This window comes from Peromyscus maniculatus, chromosome 22, assembly GCF_049852395.1.
Source record: "Peromyscus maniculatus bairdii isolate BWxNUB_F1_BW_parent chromosome 22, HU_Pman_BW_mat_3.1, whole genome shotgun sequence".
Classification (NCBI taxonomy): Eukaryota; Metazoa; Chordata; class Mammalia; order Rodentia; family Cricetidae; genus Peromyscus; species Peromyscus maniculatus.
The window spans coordinates 27,995,595-28,013,649 of record NC_134873.1 but is presented as its reverse complement, the minus strand read 5'-3'; the positions used below and the strand labels follow the sequence as shown (position 1 = coordinate 28,013,649).

Below are 18,055 nucleotides of genomic sequence, written 5' to 3'. Positions count from 1 at the left end.
ATTCGCAGGGCCACTACTTTGGGCACTTTTAGGATAATTAAATATTAAGCCCCTCTTTGATGTATGCAAAGTCTGCCTAAAAGGATTACCAGCCTGGTGCACGTAGCCTCCACATTTTCTTTTTGTAACTGAACATTGCAGTCAGTATTATTATCTGCGCTCATCTTCAGTCTGTATGAATGGGTCTCTATCAGCAATGGCACTGGAAATGCTTCTAAAGAAGAAAGAGGTGGTAGGGAGATCGTAAGCAAGGTGAACCACTGTTGTCCTGGTATCTGGGACACACAGATAGTGAGGACAGGGAGACAGAGGAGGTGAGCTGACCGTTGTCTACCTTGGTTCAAGGTTCTAGTTTACACACAGGGTGTCGAAAACCTCAGTGTAAGAGTCTTCCCCAGGGTCACAGACCTAGTGGTGTAAGGCTGACAGAGACACACACTGCCCATGGGGTCCCACTCTTTCCAGTGTTCTAGAGAAAGATAACAGTCTTTGAAAAATGGTAATTGAAGAGATAATTTGAACCACGGACATAGTTAACTCAACATTCTGAGTCCAGATTGTGTTTCCAGCCTGAGACTGCTGCTTCATTTTCCAAGGAACAAGAAGGTGCTTCAACTAGAAGTAAAAATTCTTCATCAAATTCCCTTGTGCTCCGAAAAAACAAAACAAAACAAAACAAAAAAAACCGCAATGCCCGGCAGACGCAGAGGAGACACAGTCCCCACAGTGTTCCTCAGAGAATACCCAGGACACCGGTACAGCAATGCCAGCATGGGGTGTGCTCATTCCTACTACAAATATTGAAGGAACCTGACCATTACCTGCCAAGAACAGGGAAACCGCTCTTATCTAAGAGGAAAGTAGACGTGGGGAGAAAATAAAAACGTGAGACATGAGATAACGTTCACTTGTTATTCTGAGGCTCCTGGGAGAGATTTCCAGAAGGCCTGAACACTTGCTCCTTCTCAGAGCAAATATTCCTGAAATGAAGTTACTCACAGACCTCATGGGCGACAGCAAACAGGCTACAGTCACAGCAACAAAGTAGCAACAGCTGATTAGAACCTGAGGACTAGCCTCCTGGAGAGGCAAAGCATTATTTCAGTTGCTGTCCATCACTGAGGGAAGCCAAGGCAGGGGCTTCAAGCAGAAACCACAGAGGAGCGGATTACTGGCTTGCTTTCCAGCGCACTCTCTTACACAGCACAGACCTGCCTGCCTAGGGACAGAGCTGCCCACAGTGGGCCTTGGCCTCCCACATCAATCACCAATCCTGACAATCCCTTAACTGAGCTCCCTCAGATGAGTCTAAGCTGTGTCCAGTTGAAGCTAAAGGTAACCAGGATCTGTGTGTTCCAGAGTTTCCATGATAGTAGGGAGACAAACTGGAGGCAGGCAGGCAGGCAAGGTCAAGAAGTTTTAACTTTGAGAATTCAAAGTTCAGTCAAGTCTGCAGTTATCAGGGAAGGTTCCAGAGTGGAGGCTGGCCTGTGGGATCCTGGAAAGGGCTGAGAAACTAAGACGTTTGTCGCTCCCCGCCACAGTGGTGCAGGAGAAGGAAGGCCGAGTCACAAGTGCACAGGCAAAGCCACGGCCTTTCCAACCACAGGCATTTCTCCCGGAAAGAGTCAAAACCCTGTCAGTCAGTGTCATCAACAGTCCTGAAGATGGGCGTGTGGACATGATGGGCAGGTGTTTGATAAGCCCAGTCCTGTTTGGCCACGTATGAAGATCAGAATAGACTTTATTACCCAGAATCCACCACTAAGCAGCTGGCACTGGAAGTCTGCGTTACCACTGACTTGAGGAAGGGTGTGCACACACGTGCTGCTTACCTGTCTCTGGGGCCACGCGGCTCTGAGGATGGCGTCCGTCCGGAAGAACACCAGGAGCTTGCTGTCCTCCTCACTCAGGTGGAAGGACTGCCCCAAGAGCTGCAGTGCCTGGATCCGCGGCCTCACAGGGCAGGCGTCGTCAGCACAGAACGGCCGCAGCCACTGCAGCAGATCCTCGGCTAACACCAGCTCCTCCCTGCGGAGCAAGACAAGGTGGGAAGGGAGACTCCTGAGGCTCTGTGTGCCCCTTCTGGTGATCAAGACAAGGTGGGAAGGGAGACTCCTGAGGCTCTGTGTGCCCCTTCTGGTGATCAAGTGCCACCGCTGGGCTAAAGCCGAGATGGGTGACTTTCCTAACGAGGAAATAAGTTTTAAGTGACTTACAGCAAACCATAATGGATGATCTTAAAACTACGTAAAATAAACATAATTCTTAAGCAGTATTCTATGAAACTGAGCTTCATAAAGCCAAAGCTGGCAAAAGGTAACCACTAACTACTATGCTCTTAGCTAGTTTCTTTCTTTCTTTCTTTCTTTCTTTCTTTCTTTCTTTCTTTCTTTCTTTCTTTCTTTCTTTCTTTCTTTCTTTCTTTCTTTCTCTTTCTTTCTTTCTTTCTTTCTCTTTCTTTCTTTCTTTCTTTCTTTCTTTCTTTCTTTCTTTCTTTCCTTTCTTTCTTTCTTTCTTTCTTTCTTTCTTTCTTTCTTTCTTTCTTTCTTTCTTTCTTTCTTTCTTTCTTTCTCTAAAGTTTTCCTTCTGGTTAGATGCCACGAAATAGCGGCAATGCCTTAACCGTGTGTGTGTGTGTTGTTAGGCCCAAGGGCCTCCCCGTCCTTGTCAAGGGCAGTGCTAACCTCTCCCCTTTCATCCAACACGCTAGTTTATTTCTTATGAAACCTTAACCAGTCGTAGAGCTTGTCCAAGTGCTCGCACTAACAGTGTCAGGTCCCAGGCTGGCAATCTCACAGACTTGCTTACTAGTCGGCAACAGCTATGCAAACAAGACATGACCAAATACATCGGCGAGGACAGCAGCGGCTTTGGAGAGGTGGTGTCATCTCCCCAGCGCCTGTCACGGAGAGCGGTTTGACCCCCCTGCCTGGGCCTCTCCATCACATCACACTCTGATTACAATTTACATGTGTGGCTACACAATCAATATCTAAAAATAAAATGAATGCTCGGCTACTGCATGGCCGCAGAGGCTGGAAGAACGCAGTGAAGACAACGTTCTGCTCACCTCTCCACCCAACGCGGGGTCTGTTTTCCTGTAATCCGGAAGGGCCATCTCAGTGAACTCACTCGCGGATGTCAGGAACAGCTAACTGTGACTCCCGGCAGGCTCCCTTCCCCGAGGCTCTGAATTACGCAGGTGTGTACAACCAGGTCCTTACACAGCTCTTGGCATCAGTCATCTAAACTGAGCTGCAGACCACATCAAACGCTATGCCAATTCCTACTCTAACAAGTAATAATAACACATTAAAAAACAAACAACCCTGAAATTAAGTTCTGTATTGCCGCTGAACAAGTCTCGGCATCTACCACAGCATACCTACCTGACAAATGCTGTTTTATGGCAACTTACATTAAAAATAGAATTAAAGAAAGGAGATTATAAAATGTGAAGAACTGGCTTACACATGTCTAAATTTATGGATCATTTGACAGTTTCATCAACAGCTGCCCTTCCCTCTCGGTGTTCATTAGAAACGGGACATGGAAACGCCAGGCATGGAGACAGGCAGGCAGAGACAGGGCTCCAGGACTCTGCTGACCTGTCCATCTACTCAAGTTGGCCAGCTCCAGGTCCAGAGAGACAGAGACAGAGACAGAGAGACAGAGAGTCATCCTCAAAGACTAAGTGGAAGGGCTGGAGAGGAAGTTCAGTGGCTAGGAGCACTGGCTGGTCTTACAGAGGACCTCAACTTCCAACATCAGGCAGCTTCCAGGGGATCTGATGGCCTCTTGTGGCTTCTGCAGGTACTACATGCACGCAGTTCAAATACTATACATAGATAAGCAGGCACATACATACACATACAACTAATAAATACAATTTAAAAACATTAAGGAGGAGAGTGATTGAGGAAGACACCTGAAAACTTCTGGCTTCCACATACACGTAGGAACACACACATGCATGCACATCTGTACACAGAAGTCAAGACATACTTAAATCTGTTATGTACTCACACACAGACACATATGTGCAAACCTGTACATGAGTGGAAATATACATATATCTAAGTATATGTACACGCACAGGCACACACACCTGTACATACAACTGAAGACATGTACACCTATGTGTATGTGCACACACATACACGTATATACACTAGTACACCCAAGTGAACACATACTTAACACCTATACATATATAAGACATATACAGGAACTGGAAAAGTGTTAGTGTAAGAAAGAATGGAATGCACGGGTGTTTCCTGAATACCTCCTGTCTGTGGAGCTGTATCAGCAGGATCATTTCAGACCTAATTGGCTCTCAGGCCCATCATTTTCTAACATTCTAAACACCAACCAGGAACGTCACTCTCTCTCTGCTGGCATCCAGGTAACCATGACAACAGAGGCAAAGCACCTTGCACAGTATAGGCGCAGAGGAAGCACTTCATGGCCACCACCCCTGCCGGAGTCATCTGCCCAAGAATTACTGCTGTTGCCACAGCACTAGAGTTTGCGCAGACACTGAAAACTTACATGGAACCAACACAGCACAGAAGGAAGACTTGTGAATTGACCTTTGTCCAAATTATTGATATGACAAAAACTGAGCAATCTGGAGGAAGAAGTGTGGCATCTGAAAAAGATCAAGGATATGCAGGATGTGCATAAGTGCAAAGACAGGAAATTGTAACTCCGAGAAAGAGAACGGGGAAAAGGCAAAGACTTCCAAGGGTGTGGAAGTGCAGTGAAGATTAATGTCCAGTGTGAGGTGAAGAGAGGAGCGAGCTACAGAGGGACAGAGCCACGAACACAGGCTGCAGGGACCGTGCGGCCTGTGTCAGGTCCTGGAATTCCAAGCCTTGGCTTCCTTACTACTCTTGGAGAGTGATGCCTTCCTCACAGGGTTGTTTAGAATTAAGCAGAAATATGTAGTAAATGCAATGTATGTAACATATCTAGCACATGCCTAAGTACTTCCAATGATGGCAGATTCTGAAGCAGTAAAGCTTGAACGCCACTTTTAAAGATCAGAGAAGAGGTGTAAGCTGGGCCGCCTCAGGTGGAGTCGGAAGCCGGAGTGCACATCTGGATGAAATGGGACACTGATATGAACCCCGCAAGGCTCAGGGAACATCAGGGAAGGGGCAGCAAGAATAGAGAGCCAGAGGGTGAGAGGGGCGCTGTGAGGTGGTGTCCTGTAGACCTACGGCTGGTGCACACCTGAACTCACTGTGGCTAGTTTCCTGCAGAAGGCCAACAGCAAGGCTGGTCAACACAGCAGCAGACAGCACTAACTGGATCCAGTGGGCTGAGATGCGGGGCAGGGAGGCACACACAGCAAGAGTGCATAAAGATGGAGAAGATGGCGGTGGAGGGAGAGGCTAGTTAGCGGTGGGTGTGACCAAGATACTACATCATGCAAGTGTATCAAAGTGTCAATAAGTAAATGAAAGCTATTTAAAAAAAAATCACATAGAAAGTTGATTGAAGCCCATTTCTGCCAACAAATCCAAACCAATTTCGCACAGTGTGAAGCTGGTGCTTTAACTTCATACTCAAATGTCAAGGTGAGTAGGATGAGCTCCAGTGTCTGAGAACTGGATTCATAAAGACCAAATGGAAGTTAGAGTAACCATAATCTATCTCACTGTGGTGAACAATAAAAGTATAAAAGACACTTAATGGAGATTTCCTCTGAGCAGTGACTATCAAAACTACCCTCTTCATGCATACTGCATCAGTCTAAGGTGTAGGCAAGGAAATGATCCCCCAAGGTCGCATGGTACGCAGTGGGGTCTATCTCACCACCTTGAGCGATCTGCTGCCTTGCCTTGTCAATTACTGTGTAATACAAATGAGCCATTCTGGGACATATTACACAACACTGAGGCAGAAACTTCAGTTACTGATGAGATACAGAAAGATCATCATAACACTTTCCAAATAATTGTGTTGGACTCTGCTATTCCTAGAGCTTATTGTACAGTTAATAACATCTGACATTTTAGAGAGACATGTTCTAATTTTTAGCTGAAGTTTCAAATACATAATCAAATTGTTAGAACTCATTCCCAAAACAAAAACACTGTTCCAAAGCCACCAAGTCTTGAAGAAGCTTCATCGTACGTCCACCTGAACACGGGAGTCAGAACAAGGACGCAGAAAGAAAAGGACTCTTATAAAGCAATACCAACGGCATGGGTCAGACAGCCTCAGGAGTGTTTGTAAAATTCAGTCATTCTTAGAGAGTGGCAAGTACGTACGTATGTACGTGTACACACACACACACACACACACACACACACACACACACACACACACACACACACACACGGCCAAACAATGGTAAAAGGAAACAGGTCAGTTTTTTGAATTCTTAACATTTTTCTATGGGTTAGAAACTTGTCAAGATAAATAGGTGTGTGTGGGGGGGGGTGGGTAAAAAGCATAATGTTAGCAATGTAGAGATGCAGAAGGAGAAGGAGGGAGGTGATTCTATTTCTGTAGTCTTTGGTGAAGAAAAGAAGGCTTAATGAGAATAATAATAAAAGGAGAAAATAATTTCAAAACACATTTACTTCATTAGAAAAGTGATTAGTAAAAGTTATTAAATACCTAAAAGGAAAAATCTCTATGTTTTACTATTTAAAAAACCAGGCAATTGCTTCTACCACACTGTAAAGAGCCAATGTGACACTTTATTTAAAAATTATCAACTAACAGAGACACACAGACAGTCACATAATCAGCTGTGGCTCAACAGATAAGGGGTCATCTATTTAACAACTACTTCTCCTAACATGAAAGAGCAGCAGCAGCAGCAGCAGCAGCAGCAGCAGCAGCAGAAGTGTGCTAACTGAGCGACTATCTGAGGATGTGACACTCCAGGGTGAGGTGGAGTGACCATCCATTCTTCTCGGTTGGTGCGGTAGCATGAGAGACATTCACAAGTACAAGAGAATGGAAGGGGATGTCAACCGAAGAGCAACCGAATCAAGACAAGATTTTAGAATAGGAAGGAAATCATCTTTGGTGAAATATTTTCCAAGTTCTTCATGACACACATCTTAGTTACAGTTACTATTGCTTTGATGAAGCACCACACCCAAAAGCAACTTGGGGAGGAAAGGGTTTACTTGACTCACACTTACATGTTGTCATCCATCACTGAAGGAGGTCAGGACAGGACTAAAATAGGTCAAGAACCCGAGGCAGGAGCTGATGCAGAGGCCATGCGGGGGTGCTGCTTACTGGCTTGCCTCCCATGGCTTGCTCAGCCTGCTTTCCTATAGAACCCAGGACCACCAGCCCAGGGATGGCCCCACCCACATGGGCTAGGCCCTTCCACATAAATCATTAATTAAGAAAATGTCTGATCTATGGAGGCATTTTCTTTACTGAGGTTTCCTCCTCTCAGATAACTTTGAACAGCATGGCTATTTGAGGTGCTGAGTGAGAATAGGTGACAATTTAGTGCTCAGCCCTACTTCAGATATTTATACAATTCCCTTGAAGGCTCGCAGTGTATCAACAAGGAGAGGTAGGAAAGAAAGGAAGAGCTGAAGACAGGGAGAAGGGCTGAAATGTCATCTTCTGGGAATGACTCAACCAACATACTGTGATCTGACAGGACCTGCGGCTGCTTACAATGGGCCCGCCAACAGTAAATCATGAGTCTGGGAGGGGCTCATGGGGCCCTGGCCCTGTCTGCCTAACTACTGACTGCTGATGGATTCGGGGTGAGAGGAAGACATTTTCTTTTATGTACCCACTTATGAGACTACCGAGATCCAATGTCTAGTTCCGAATGCACGATCACAAAGATAGCTCTGGTTAAACTCAGCAAATCACAAAACCAAAGACATGATTCTAGGGAAAATGATTTGTGTAGAGGAGGGCAGGTCAAAGGGTAGGATAGTTTTACACACATGTAACAGTAATAAAAATATACTTACATATCATGAAATAGTCAAACAACACTTTACAACACAGTGTACATCCTAATTTCATACCAAGCGACTTCTCTTCACACGCAAAGATGAATGTTGCTCTCACCCTCCATCAAAGAAGCTTCCCTTTGCAGGAATGGAGACTATCACAGAAACCAGAGCGTGTCAAAGTACAGAGAACAACTGAGGTGCCAGTGCAAATGGACACGTCCACCACACAACTCCTGCTCCTAAGGCTCAGGGAGTGTCAGAAGGCAGGGAGCGGAGGATTCCAAGAGCCAGAGGAATAGGAAGTCTGCTGTGGGACTGCGTCTCCTAGAAATGGCAGGGAAGCTAGAGCCAGGATACGGCAACAATATGGCTGCCTAAACAAGACCTGAACAAAGACATTACCATCAGACATGCTAACATGGGGGCAGGATGGGGGGCGGTAAGGGGGCCTCACCCCTAGACAAAGAACTATAGGCAACCAGACTGCTGAGACTGGGAAAGTGAAGTCTTCCTCAGGTGATACAATATCAAGCTGTCAGCTCTTAAAATATGCTCACAAGCGACACTGAAGAGTCAGGAGGCTGTATTTACATGTTTATGCATTTATATAATAATAATAAAAATAAAATAAAAAGAAGCCATGAATTTGAGGGACTAAGAGAGGTAATAAGAGGGGTTAGAGGAAGGGAGGGGAAGGGGAGAAATGATATAAGTATACATCATTTAATTAAAAATATTCTGAAAGTTTTAAAGGTTGGATGACACCAACTCAATTCTGTGACCTGTGTGAAAGCTCTTGATCTAGAAACATTGACTTGGAAGCCAGTCCTCAAACATGGCTGCTTGTTGACCTTCAGAGCAGCATCACACAGCAGCTGCCAGCTCCTTCTCATCCTACCACTGCCTCCCTCCCCTGAAGCCAGGCTGGCGAGCTCACACATTGCTGCTACTCTTTCCCTGACTTCTCAGGAAGGTGGTGGTTTGCAAGCTCTCCCATGGCAGCAAGGGGAGGCGGAGCAAGTTCATGAGAGTGAGGAGACAACAGGAAGGGACTCAATTCCTCACCCCAAAGAGTCCCGTGTCTCGGGGATGGATGGAGCCATGCGTATGTATACTTTCTGCCTCGTGCTGAGAGAGGAATGGATGTTTCCCAGGAAAACGTCTTATATTTACCATACTAAAAAGCTACAACGGGTAAAAATGAGTCACTGAGAACATGAATGCATGCATTCTGTATTGGTGTCGCTGTAATGACAGAACATGTGTAACTTAACACACTTCCCAGTTAAGGTACAGTAAGAGAAAACTCTTAGCTATGTGATGGTTTGGATATACACAATCTAACCTCAGACCTTAACTTTTGATAACAGCTCGTGAACTCCATGTGCGCTCCAATATACTGGAGGCCACAATAGCTTCTGTTAGGTCTCAGAAACCTGGGACAAATGGTTAACTGAGGAACCATTAACATATCAAAGTGGCAAAGCTGGCACTGGCCAGCTCTCCCAGCACCACTCAGTACCTGTGGCTCGGCCCAGCACTTCTCGCCCCGCCCCTACCCTCAACCTCTCCCTCCCAGGGGCGGGGCTTCTGTTTCCCTTCCCCAGCTGGTCCCTATACAATCCAGCCATTTTGGCTATGCCCATCTTTTGGCCTCTTGGCCTGGGCCACATTGGTTGGTGGCTCCTCTCTTGTTCTCTCCCCCTCCTTTCATGGTCCAGTTTAGTCTGCCTACTTTCTCCCTTGTATCTACAATAAAAATCTTCTCCAAACTATAGGAGCAGTCATGTCCTCCTTTTATTTAATTTTTTTCATTAATCCTCCTTACCTTCACATGCCAGTGACAGTATGGTATCATCTTGCAGGGACAAGGCAAAGACACTGCTAGATGGTCCTGAGTGTAGCCTGAAGTACTCTCAGAACTACTCCCATGGGGGAAAGGCTCTACTGTGATGCTTCATGGCCATGGCTTTCAGGAAGTCTTAAGATGATGGGGCAGATGCCTGGCGTTTGCTCAGGCTTACAGAACCTGGATGATTGGATCTGGTTCCAAGCAAGAAGAAACCAGACTCCACTTTCTCCGCCTTCCGCCCCACTCTTCCATCTGGGTCTTCTCTTGGTGTTACATGTAAGATGACATCCCTCGGGTGGTATCTAACACTTCAGTGGAGGTTAGATCACCTGACAGTCTTGTTCTCTCCCCTCCCCATCCCCTGTGATATGTGTAGATGGAGCCCTTACACCCCGCAGCTGATACTATAGTTAAACATCAGTGCACACAGACAGCCCAAAATGTTCACTAGTTTTCAAGGAAATCTTGCTTGACTACTGCATAGAAGAATTCATTAATTACTTGTTATCAGAATTGAATATAGGGCACCCATTGTTTTGAGAATCAGTAATATATGAGTTCATGTTTATTGCTAAAAAAAAAAAAAAAAAAACCCTCAAACCCTCTACATGTATATAGAAGTAAGAAGCAGAAAAAACAAGTTAAAGCAAAGAAGAGTGAAGCCAAGCCAGGCAGAGGCAGGAAGGCTGATGGACACAGCACCTCAAGATCTTGCTACTCAGATTTCAGTCCATGGACTGGTTGGGTCCTGAGAGCTGGCTAAAATGACAGTTTCAGGGCCCATCTAGAGCTATGCAAATAGAATCTGTATGGTTATAAGCCTCCAATCCCCTGACAACTGCTAGGTCCAGTGACATTTGAGAAGTCTACCATACTCGGTGTTGGCTTTGACTTGACATCAGGCAATACATAGCACATTCTCACTGGCTGATCTCAAACAGGTCCTGTAACCCCTCCAGTTTCATGGCTTCATCTGTAGGGTGGGGACAATATGCCTATCACGTGGTTGTTCAGAGTGACGGAATGGCATCTTTCCAAGGTCTTGGCATTGAATGAAGGTGTTCATTAGGGAAGGGTGTATTTTTTTGAACTGATGATAACAGTGTTTTGTTAACTGTAGCTTTAATACACACTATTTTAGAACATTATTTTCATTATTGGATTGGTTTTCATTGCATTTATTTGTCTTGTGAGGGTCTGTATAGGATGGGGAAGGTAGTATCTACAAGCCAAGATACGCATGTGGAGGTCAGAGGACCATTTGCACATTCTGATTCTCTTTCACCACATGGCTTCTGGTGACTGAACACAGGCTGTGAGGCTTGGAGGCAAGCACTTTTTTTACCCACTGAGTCACTTCATCAGTCCAGCTGCTGAATGTTTCCAAAAAGTCTCGTTTTTTGTAAGTTTACGCAATAACTTAAGTTTTCACATAAACTAGAGATGTATAGTTTCGAAAGATGATGTCACAGACATGTATCAAAATAGGGGAGAGTTTATACTCTCATAATGTAAATTTAAGGTACACGAGCCACTAACTGATCCATTACTTTTTCCTATCTGCTGCACGTGTTATTCCTTCAGACGTGAGCAAAGGTCTAGGGCATGATTTAAAACCCTTGGGACACTACACCCTAACGTCTAGAGGCAGGAATGTGCAGGAACTGTAAAGGACGATGCTAGGCACTGCCCTCCATAGGTTCATGCATTTGAACATCAGCCTCCAGCTAGTGGGACTATTTTGGGAGGTTGGAGAAGAGAACATTTCGGGGCGGACTCAACAGAGGAAGATGACCCAGGGCAGGCATTGGTTTATAACCGGGTTCTGCTTCCCGACCCACCCCGCCGTGAGCCAGCAGGTTCACACCCCTGCTGCCTCAGCCATAGCTGCTCTCACCGTGTCCGCCTCTGTGCTAAGACTGCGCCTCACACCACGAGGAAGTAAATCCTCCCTCCTCCAAGTTCCTTCTATCAAGAATGTTGTCAGACTAGTCTAGATAGCCACGTCCGGTGCGGTGGCTGAGGCTCTGTTAATACCATCTGAGGGCTGGGTGCTCACAGGATCTAAAGTCAGCACAGGAGAGACAGGTGCCCAGAAGAGGCCTGCTGCAGTGAGAAAGCAATTGACACCTGTTCTAGCATAAGCAAGAGTTCACGCTCGCACAGCATGGACGATGAACTGAGGTTAGCCACACAGGTGTGGGGGACACACCTATAGTCCTAGCACTTGGGAGGTACAGACAGGAAGAACAGAAGTTAAAGGTCATCCTCAGGCACACAGTGAGGTCGAGAGCAGCCTGAGATACATGTAAACCTATCTCAGGAAAACAAAACAGAACAGAACACCTGAGAAATAACAGGCACACAACCAATAGTTACTTCACACATACTCCAATTCTGAATCTTCTCTGCACTCTCCCTGGCAGAAACATCGAGACAGTATACACGTGTCTCAAACAGCACACACATGTAAATGTGTGTGCTGGCTGATGATGTGCAGAGCAGGGTTCAGTCACCATGGATACTCACAGGACAATGGGCACTGGTTACACTGTTGGGGATGATGAAGGCTTGCATGACAAGAAGAAGAGGAAGGGCAGAGAGGGCTCAGCATAACACCTCCAGGGGCAGCACTTGGGTCAGATCCAGAAAGGGGTGACTGGAGAGCAAAGCTGTGGAGAGGGTGGAACCCCATGTCCCTCCAAAGACTCTGCCGGCAAATACTTGGAACATGAACTCTGACTCCTCCATGGCCTCAGTCAGGTACCGGGGAGTGGGAAACCAAGCAAACAATAGCTATGCCAACTCAAGAATACTTGCTGGGAATAGAAGCTATAACATTATCTTTCTTCTCTTGCTTTTTTCAAAGAAAGAAAAATCCACTGAAGCTTTTCCCAAAAATCCTTTGTTATTCTGTCTCCGGAATGAAAAGGACGATCTTGTTCTGCTTCTCTAGTCTCTAAAGTCTTTTTTAAGCTTGAAACAATAAATAGCCTGCATTCCAAAGACCCAGGGTAGATTCTTCAGTGGATCTGGCTAGAAATTCATGGGGGGGTGGGGTGGGTGGGAGGGAACATTGTCTTTAACTGTGAGATGGCCTCAGGTAGACAGGATTCTGGAAGTGACTGGAAGCGACCTATACAGTAGCAGAGAGAGCCTTTCATCTTGACAGGCCAGAATCCACAGCCAATCCTACCTGAGAAGCTGGCTGCTGCTAAGGGTCCACTCCCTGGGTGCTGGCACTAGAATGGCAGCAGCTGTGTGTAACACATAGAAGGCACCTCAGTGCATGTGGGCAGCGTCTCCACCTGTCTGCCACCCGATGCACTGCACTGTCCAGGCAGCGTCTCCATCTGTCTGCCACCCGATGCACTGCACTGTCCAGGCAGCGTCTCCACCTGTCTGCCACCCGATGCACTGCACTGTCCAGGCAGTGTCTCCTCCTGTCTGCCACCTGATGCACTGCACTGTCTAGGCAGCGTCTCCTGTCTACCACCCGATGCACTGCACTGTCCAGGCAGCAGCTCCTCCTGTCTGCCACCCGATGCACTGCACTGTCTAGGCAGCGTCTCCTGTCTACCACCCGATGCACTGCACTGTCCAGGCAGCATCTGCTGTCTGCCACCCGATGCACTGCACTGTCTAGGCAGCGTCTCCTGTCTGCCACCCGATGCACTGCACTGTCCAGGCAGCATCTGCTGTCTGCCACCCGATGCACCTGCACTGTCCAGGCAGCGTCTCCACCTGTCTGCCACCCGATGCACTGCACTGTCCAGGCAGCGTCTCCACCTGTCTGCCACCCGATGCACTGCACTGTCCAGGCAGCGGCTCCTCCTGTCTACTACCCGATGAACCTGCATTGTACAGGCAGCGTCTCAGCTAGAATACTATCATCCTCTCCTCCCAATAGACTCAGCTCAGAAACTGGGCCCCTGTCACCCACTGCATTTCCCACTTTGCCCTCTCTTGTCCTGTTCAGCATTGTCCTTCCCTCTCTACAGTAGTTCCTAGGGCTATGTATAAGCTCATCCTCTCTGCAAAACTGAGATCCCTGGGCTTAGAAGTTACCTCTAATCCATCTATAACTCGGTAAAACTTAATAGAGCAGGACACACAGTAATCATACAGAATAAACACATATCTCTTTAGAATAAGGGATCCGAATTGGGCATTGCTACAGCAATTTTCTTATTTGAAGATCCATAAGCAAAAGAGGTTTAGACAACTACACAAGGCAAGAGACAGAGGAAACAGAGGGTCCTGTTTGCAATACTTTCTCATATGCATTGACACAGCTTGTTCTATATCCTCTCAAACTGGGGCAAATGGAGCTCATGAAGACATACTGTCACAGCATCTGCACACTAAGCCTGGACTTAGAGCCAAGCAGAGCCTGCTTCTATGGCTCCTGGCAAGTGGTGAGCTTTTATATCAATTCCTGAAGGCAATAGCATACGAACCCAGACTAACCATCCTAAGAATTAAATTCACAAAAAATAAGTGGGAAGTGTTACAAGTCAATAGAGTAGAATACACAAGTGGCCGTGTATCTTTATTGAAACTATATGAAACATACATGCACTTGAATAATAATTGGGAAGAAAGGTTCATATATTTAAATTATTGGTCCCAAGTTGGTGGAACTATTTTGGGAGGGATTAGGAGGTGTGGCCTGTTGGATGACCTATGTCACCGGGGTTGGGCTTGAGGTTTCAAACCCTCATGCCAAGCCCAGTCTAGCTCACTCTCTTCCTCTAACTTGCAGATTAGATGTAAACTCTCAGCAACTACCCCACCACCATGCCTGTTTGCCTGCCTGCTGCCATGCTCCCTGCCATGATGGTCATGGACTAATAACCCTCTGAAACTGTAAGCAATTAAATATTTGCTTTTATAAGTTGTCATGGTCATAGTGTCTCTTCATAGCAATAATAAAGTAACTAAAACACGAGGAAAGCCATTTCGCAGAGGTGGACAAGCTGTCCTGATCTTACCCATTGTCTACACTGGTGTGGACTGCCCCAACAACACCTTCCAGGACCTGGAGGGGGTCACGTGGCCCACAGAATTCAGCACTACTGCCACTGTGATGAGAAAGAAAATAATTGAGTCAGAAGAGGTCAATCAAGCCTCAAAAATACAGTTTCTGTTGACCACTCAGGTGAATCCAGTTGGACGATGGTGTGGTGTGGTATTCACTCACTGCTCTGTGCTCAGACTGAAGTGCTGAGGATGGAAAAGTTGGCCTCCCTTAAGGAACTCAAGGTTTAAGTCATGCGCACATTTCTTCCAGGAGAACAATACAACCTGCTTTGTCATTCAAAAGCAACTGAATGTTACAGCATTCTCAACATTAAATATAGTAATGTTCTAAATCCATTAGCTTCACTCTCTGAAAAATCAGTATTTAAACAGAATACCCCTTTATCCATACATTTTTACATGCAGGCATTTATCGCAAAGAATCATTGGTTTGGTCTGAGGCCCCTGGTCTCAGCTATACCATCAACACTGGGCCCTCACTGGGACTGTTCCTGGACATTCCATTGCTGCCCTGTGTTGCCGAGATTCTGCAGCCCTGGGTCTGCATAACTGACACTCCTCGCACCCCATCCCTCCCTACCCCTCTATCCACCCATCCCCATCCCCCACACTCCAGCAGTTCACAGATGAGCTTCCATGATGAGATTTTTCCCCTTTCTTCTTTTTTTCTCTTAAATTTTATTTTTTTGGAGGGGGGGAAATGAGTAGGATTGGGAGGCATGATGTGAAAACCACAAAGAATAAATAAAAAAATCAGTTAAAGAAAAGAAACAAACAAAAAACATTATTTACTCACTGTCTAGAACTCTTGAGAATTCCCAATGTGCAACAGAGGAAAAAGAAATTTCATGTACATTTCCAGACTACTTTTGGATTTAAACCACCTACTGGACTCAGTTCCTACCAGGTCTTTGTCCCTTTGTGCCTCCACCCACTGGCCTAAACTGATGTCCATGCAGGGGCCTCACCCAACAGCGCTGGCCTCTCCATGCTCCTGAGCCTTGTATCCCTGCAAGTTCTAAATTCACGTCGGTCAGATGTCTTCCGTGCACTACCATTAAACCAGTCTGACCAAACAGACGTGATCTGAGCCAAGTCTCTAGTAGGAGAGATGCCATCCAGGCACTTGGTTTTCTAAACGTTTATTTTGTAAGCTTTATCTGGTTAAGAAACTATAATTATAAATGAAAAGGTACCAAATATGGCAAATACATATCTGTTATCATTTGGAAATGAGTGGTTCTTATAAGCCACAGCAGAGAAATCACAACATACTAATAGAACAAAGCTTTATTAATGTGGAATTTGTTATTTCTAAAGTGGAGGGCTGCTGCATTTTGTCTTCTCTGCATAAAATTACTAGGTAGCTCAGAGCATTAATGTGAAAACTGGATGAGGCTGGGGTAATTAAACTGATAAAGGCTCATTTGATTTCAGTTTAGCTTCAGAAAACTGACATGCATTTAATCAAAAAGTTCCTCAAGAGCAATACAGAATTACAAAGAATGCTTAAAAGGAGAATAAATTAAATACAACTAAATCTCTTAGCCTAATTACATTATTCACAGAGAGCGCATGATGCCTCATTATTCCCTTGGCTTCCCTTCTCTCCTCTCCAGCCCTCTGGCTTGCTGTGCACTAATGTGCCTCTGTGGGGACAGGAAGCCAGAGTGTCTCCACTGCCAAGCCTCCACCATTCATGACAGGTAAATGATGGCCTAATACAGTTAGCCGACGCCCAACTTCTCCCTGGATCAGTCGTGACTTGAGTTCATCAAAAGAACTGCTGGGGCACCATTTCCCACTGCCTCTAAGAAGGAGAAAAAGAAAAGGCAGGAGCTGAGCAGCCACCCTGAAGCCATAGGGCAATCTGACTCTTGGCTACCTGCTTCACATGTCATTTGTCTTTTCTCTTGCTTCTTGATAATGTGAAGAGGTAAAGGAGTCCAACCAGGAACTGGCTTCATGGCATGTTATACATAAAATACCAATGAGGACACATATTCATGGTTCTCCATTCTCAACACATTTTAGGTCTTAAGAGTCTGAACACTTTAGATGTAATCCCTCAGGTTTTTAAAACATTGAGAATAAGATATACTTCTACGTCTCTGAGGATAGTATAGCTTCATAATGACTATGGGATGGGTATTACTATTGGCGAACTATTATCTTAGGTCTTCTGTAATTGTTATTTTATTAGCTTACCTCAAGGCAGAAATTATTTTTGTGATTGCACTATGCACTACATCCTTGGGTGAGATGTTGACAGGACCGACGGCCACTTCTAATAGCTGTTGAATCATTTTTAGCGGCTGGCCATCTAAACACATGGCCACAGCTTGGTCATGAAGTTTCCCTTTTTCTGAGCGGGACAGATCATAGAGGTAACTGTACTTCTGTAGTATTTCCTAGAAAAAAAAAAAGCAATCAACACCGAAATTTCAACAAGAAGTTAAGTGTGTCTACATACACAAAGAATATTTAGAAGGTCTGCCAACAAAATACATTCCTATCATCAACAGCACATCAAGGGACAAGAAGGTCTTGCGAACAGAGGGCTCTGTGACCGCTGCCAGGGACTGCAGTGGATCCAGCCTTCTGCAGGTCAGAGAGACTGGGAAAGAAAGAGAGTCAGCAAGAACAACACACAGACTTCTTTTCTGAGGGATAAAAGATTCTCTTCTGTTTTATTATTCTTTCTGTTGCTCGTTATACTCTGTTCTTTATCTGTTCTGTTCTTCTACCTTGATGTTTCTCTTGTCTCTTCCCTGATGACTTCCAACTACTTCCTGATGTCCTCCTTCTCTTCCTTATATTTCCCCTTACAGCTTACATAGCCCAGTAGAATCTTTCAAGCAATACAAAAATTACAATGTGTTTACAGTCTATTTTTTGATTAAATGATTACAATGAATACAAGTAAAAACAGCATGTTTTCCATAGCCCTTACATGATTAAATATTTTACGTATTACAAATGAAAAACAAATTATCCCCAAGGACGCATATATAGTTAAACATTTATCTTTTAGATGTTTCATAGATCAGGAGCCTTTCAGCTATAATTATTTACATAGGCAGTAGTTTTTATAACTGCCAGAAAAACGGGTTACTAGTTTCACCTTTCATATTTTAGAGTCCAGTCCAATTATCTTAACTAACCATCCAATTCTTTGTTTTCTAGTTACATGAAGTCA

At 45.3% G+C, this 18,055-nt stretch overlaps 1 protein-coding gene and 1 non-coding gene across 9 annotated transcripts in view; both read right to left on the bottom strand.

Annotated features, from left to right (window-relative positions):
• Nbas (NBAS subunit of NRZ tethering complex) overlaps nt 1-18,055 on the bottom strand; it is a 289,617-nt gene that overhangs the window by 33,894 nt on the left and 237,668 nt on the right. For all 8 annotated transcript variants that reach the window (XM_015995503.3, XM_042267446.2, XM_015995506.3 and 5 more), the window contains exons 46-48: nt 17,065-17,267; nt 14,808-14,897; nt 1,836-2,031 (exon numbers count right to left, since the gene is read on the bottom strand). In XM_015995503.3, coding sequence (XP_015850989.2) covers nt 1,836-2,031; nt 14,808-14,897; nt 17,065-17,267 — 489 coding nt within the window. The remainder of the gene's footprint in view (nt 1-1,835; nt 2,032-14,807; nt 14,898-17,064; nt 17,268-18,055) is intronic.
• LOC121825248 (U6atac minor spliceosomal RNA) lies at nt 2,588-2,708 on the bottom strand. Its single transcript, XR_006067374.2, has one exon. It is a non-coding gene; the product is annotated as a U6atac minor spliceosomal RNA (small nuclear RNA).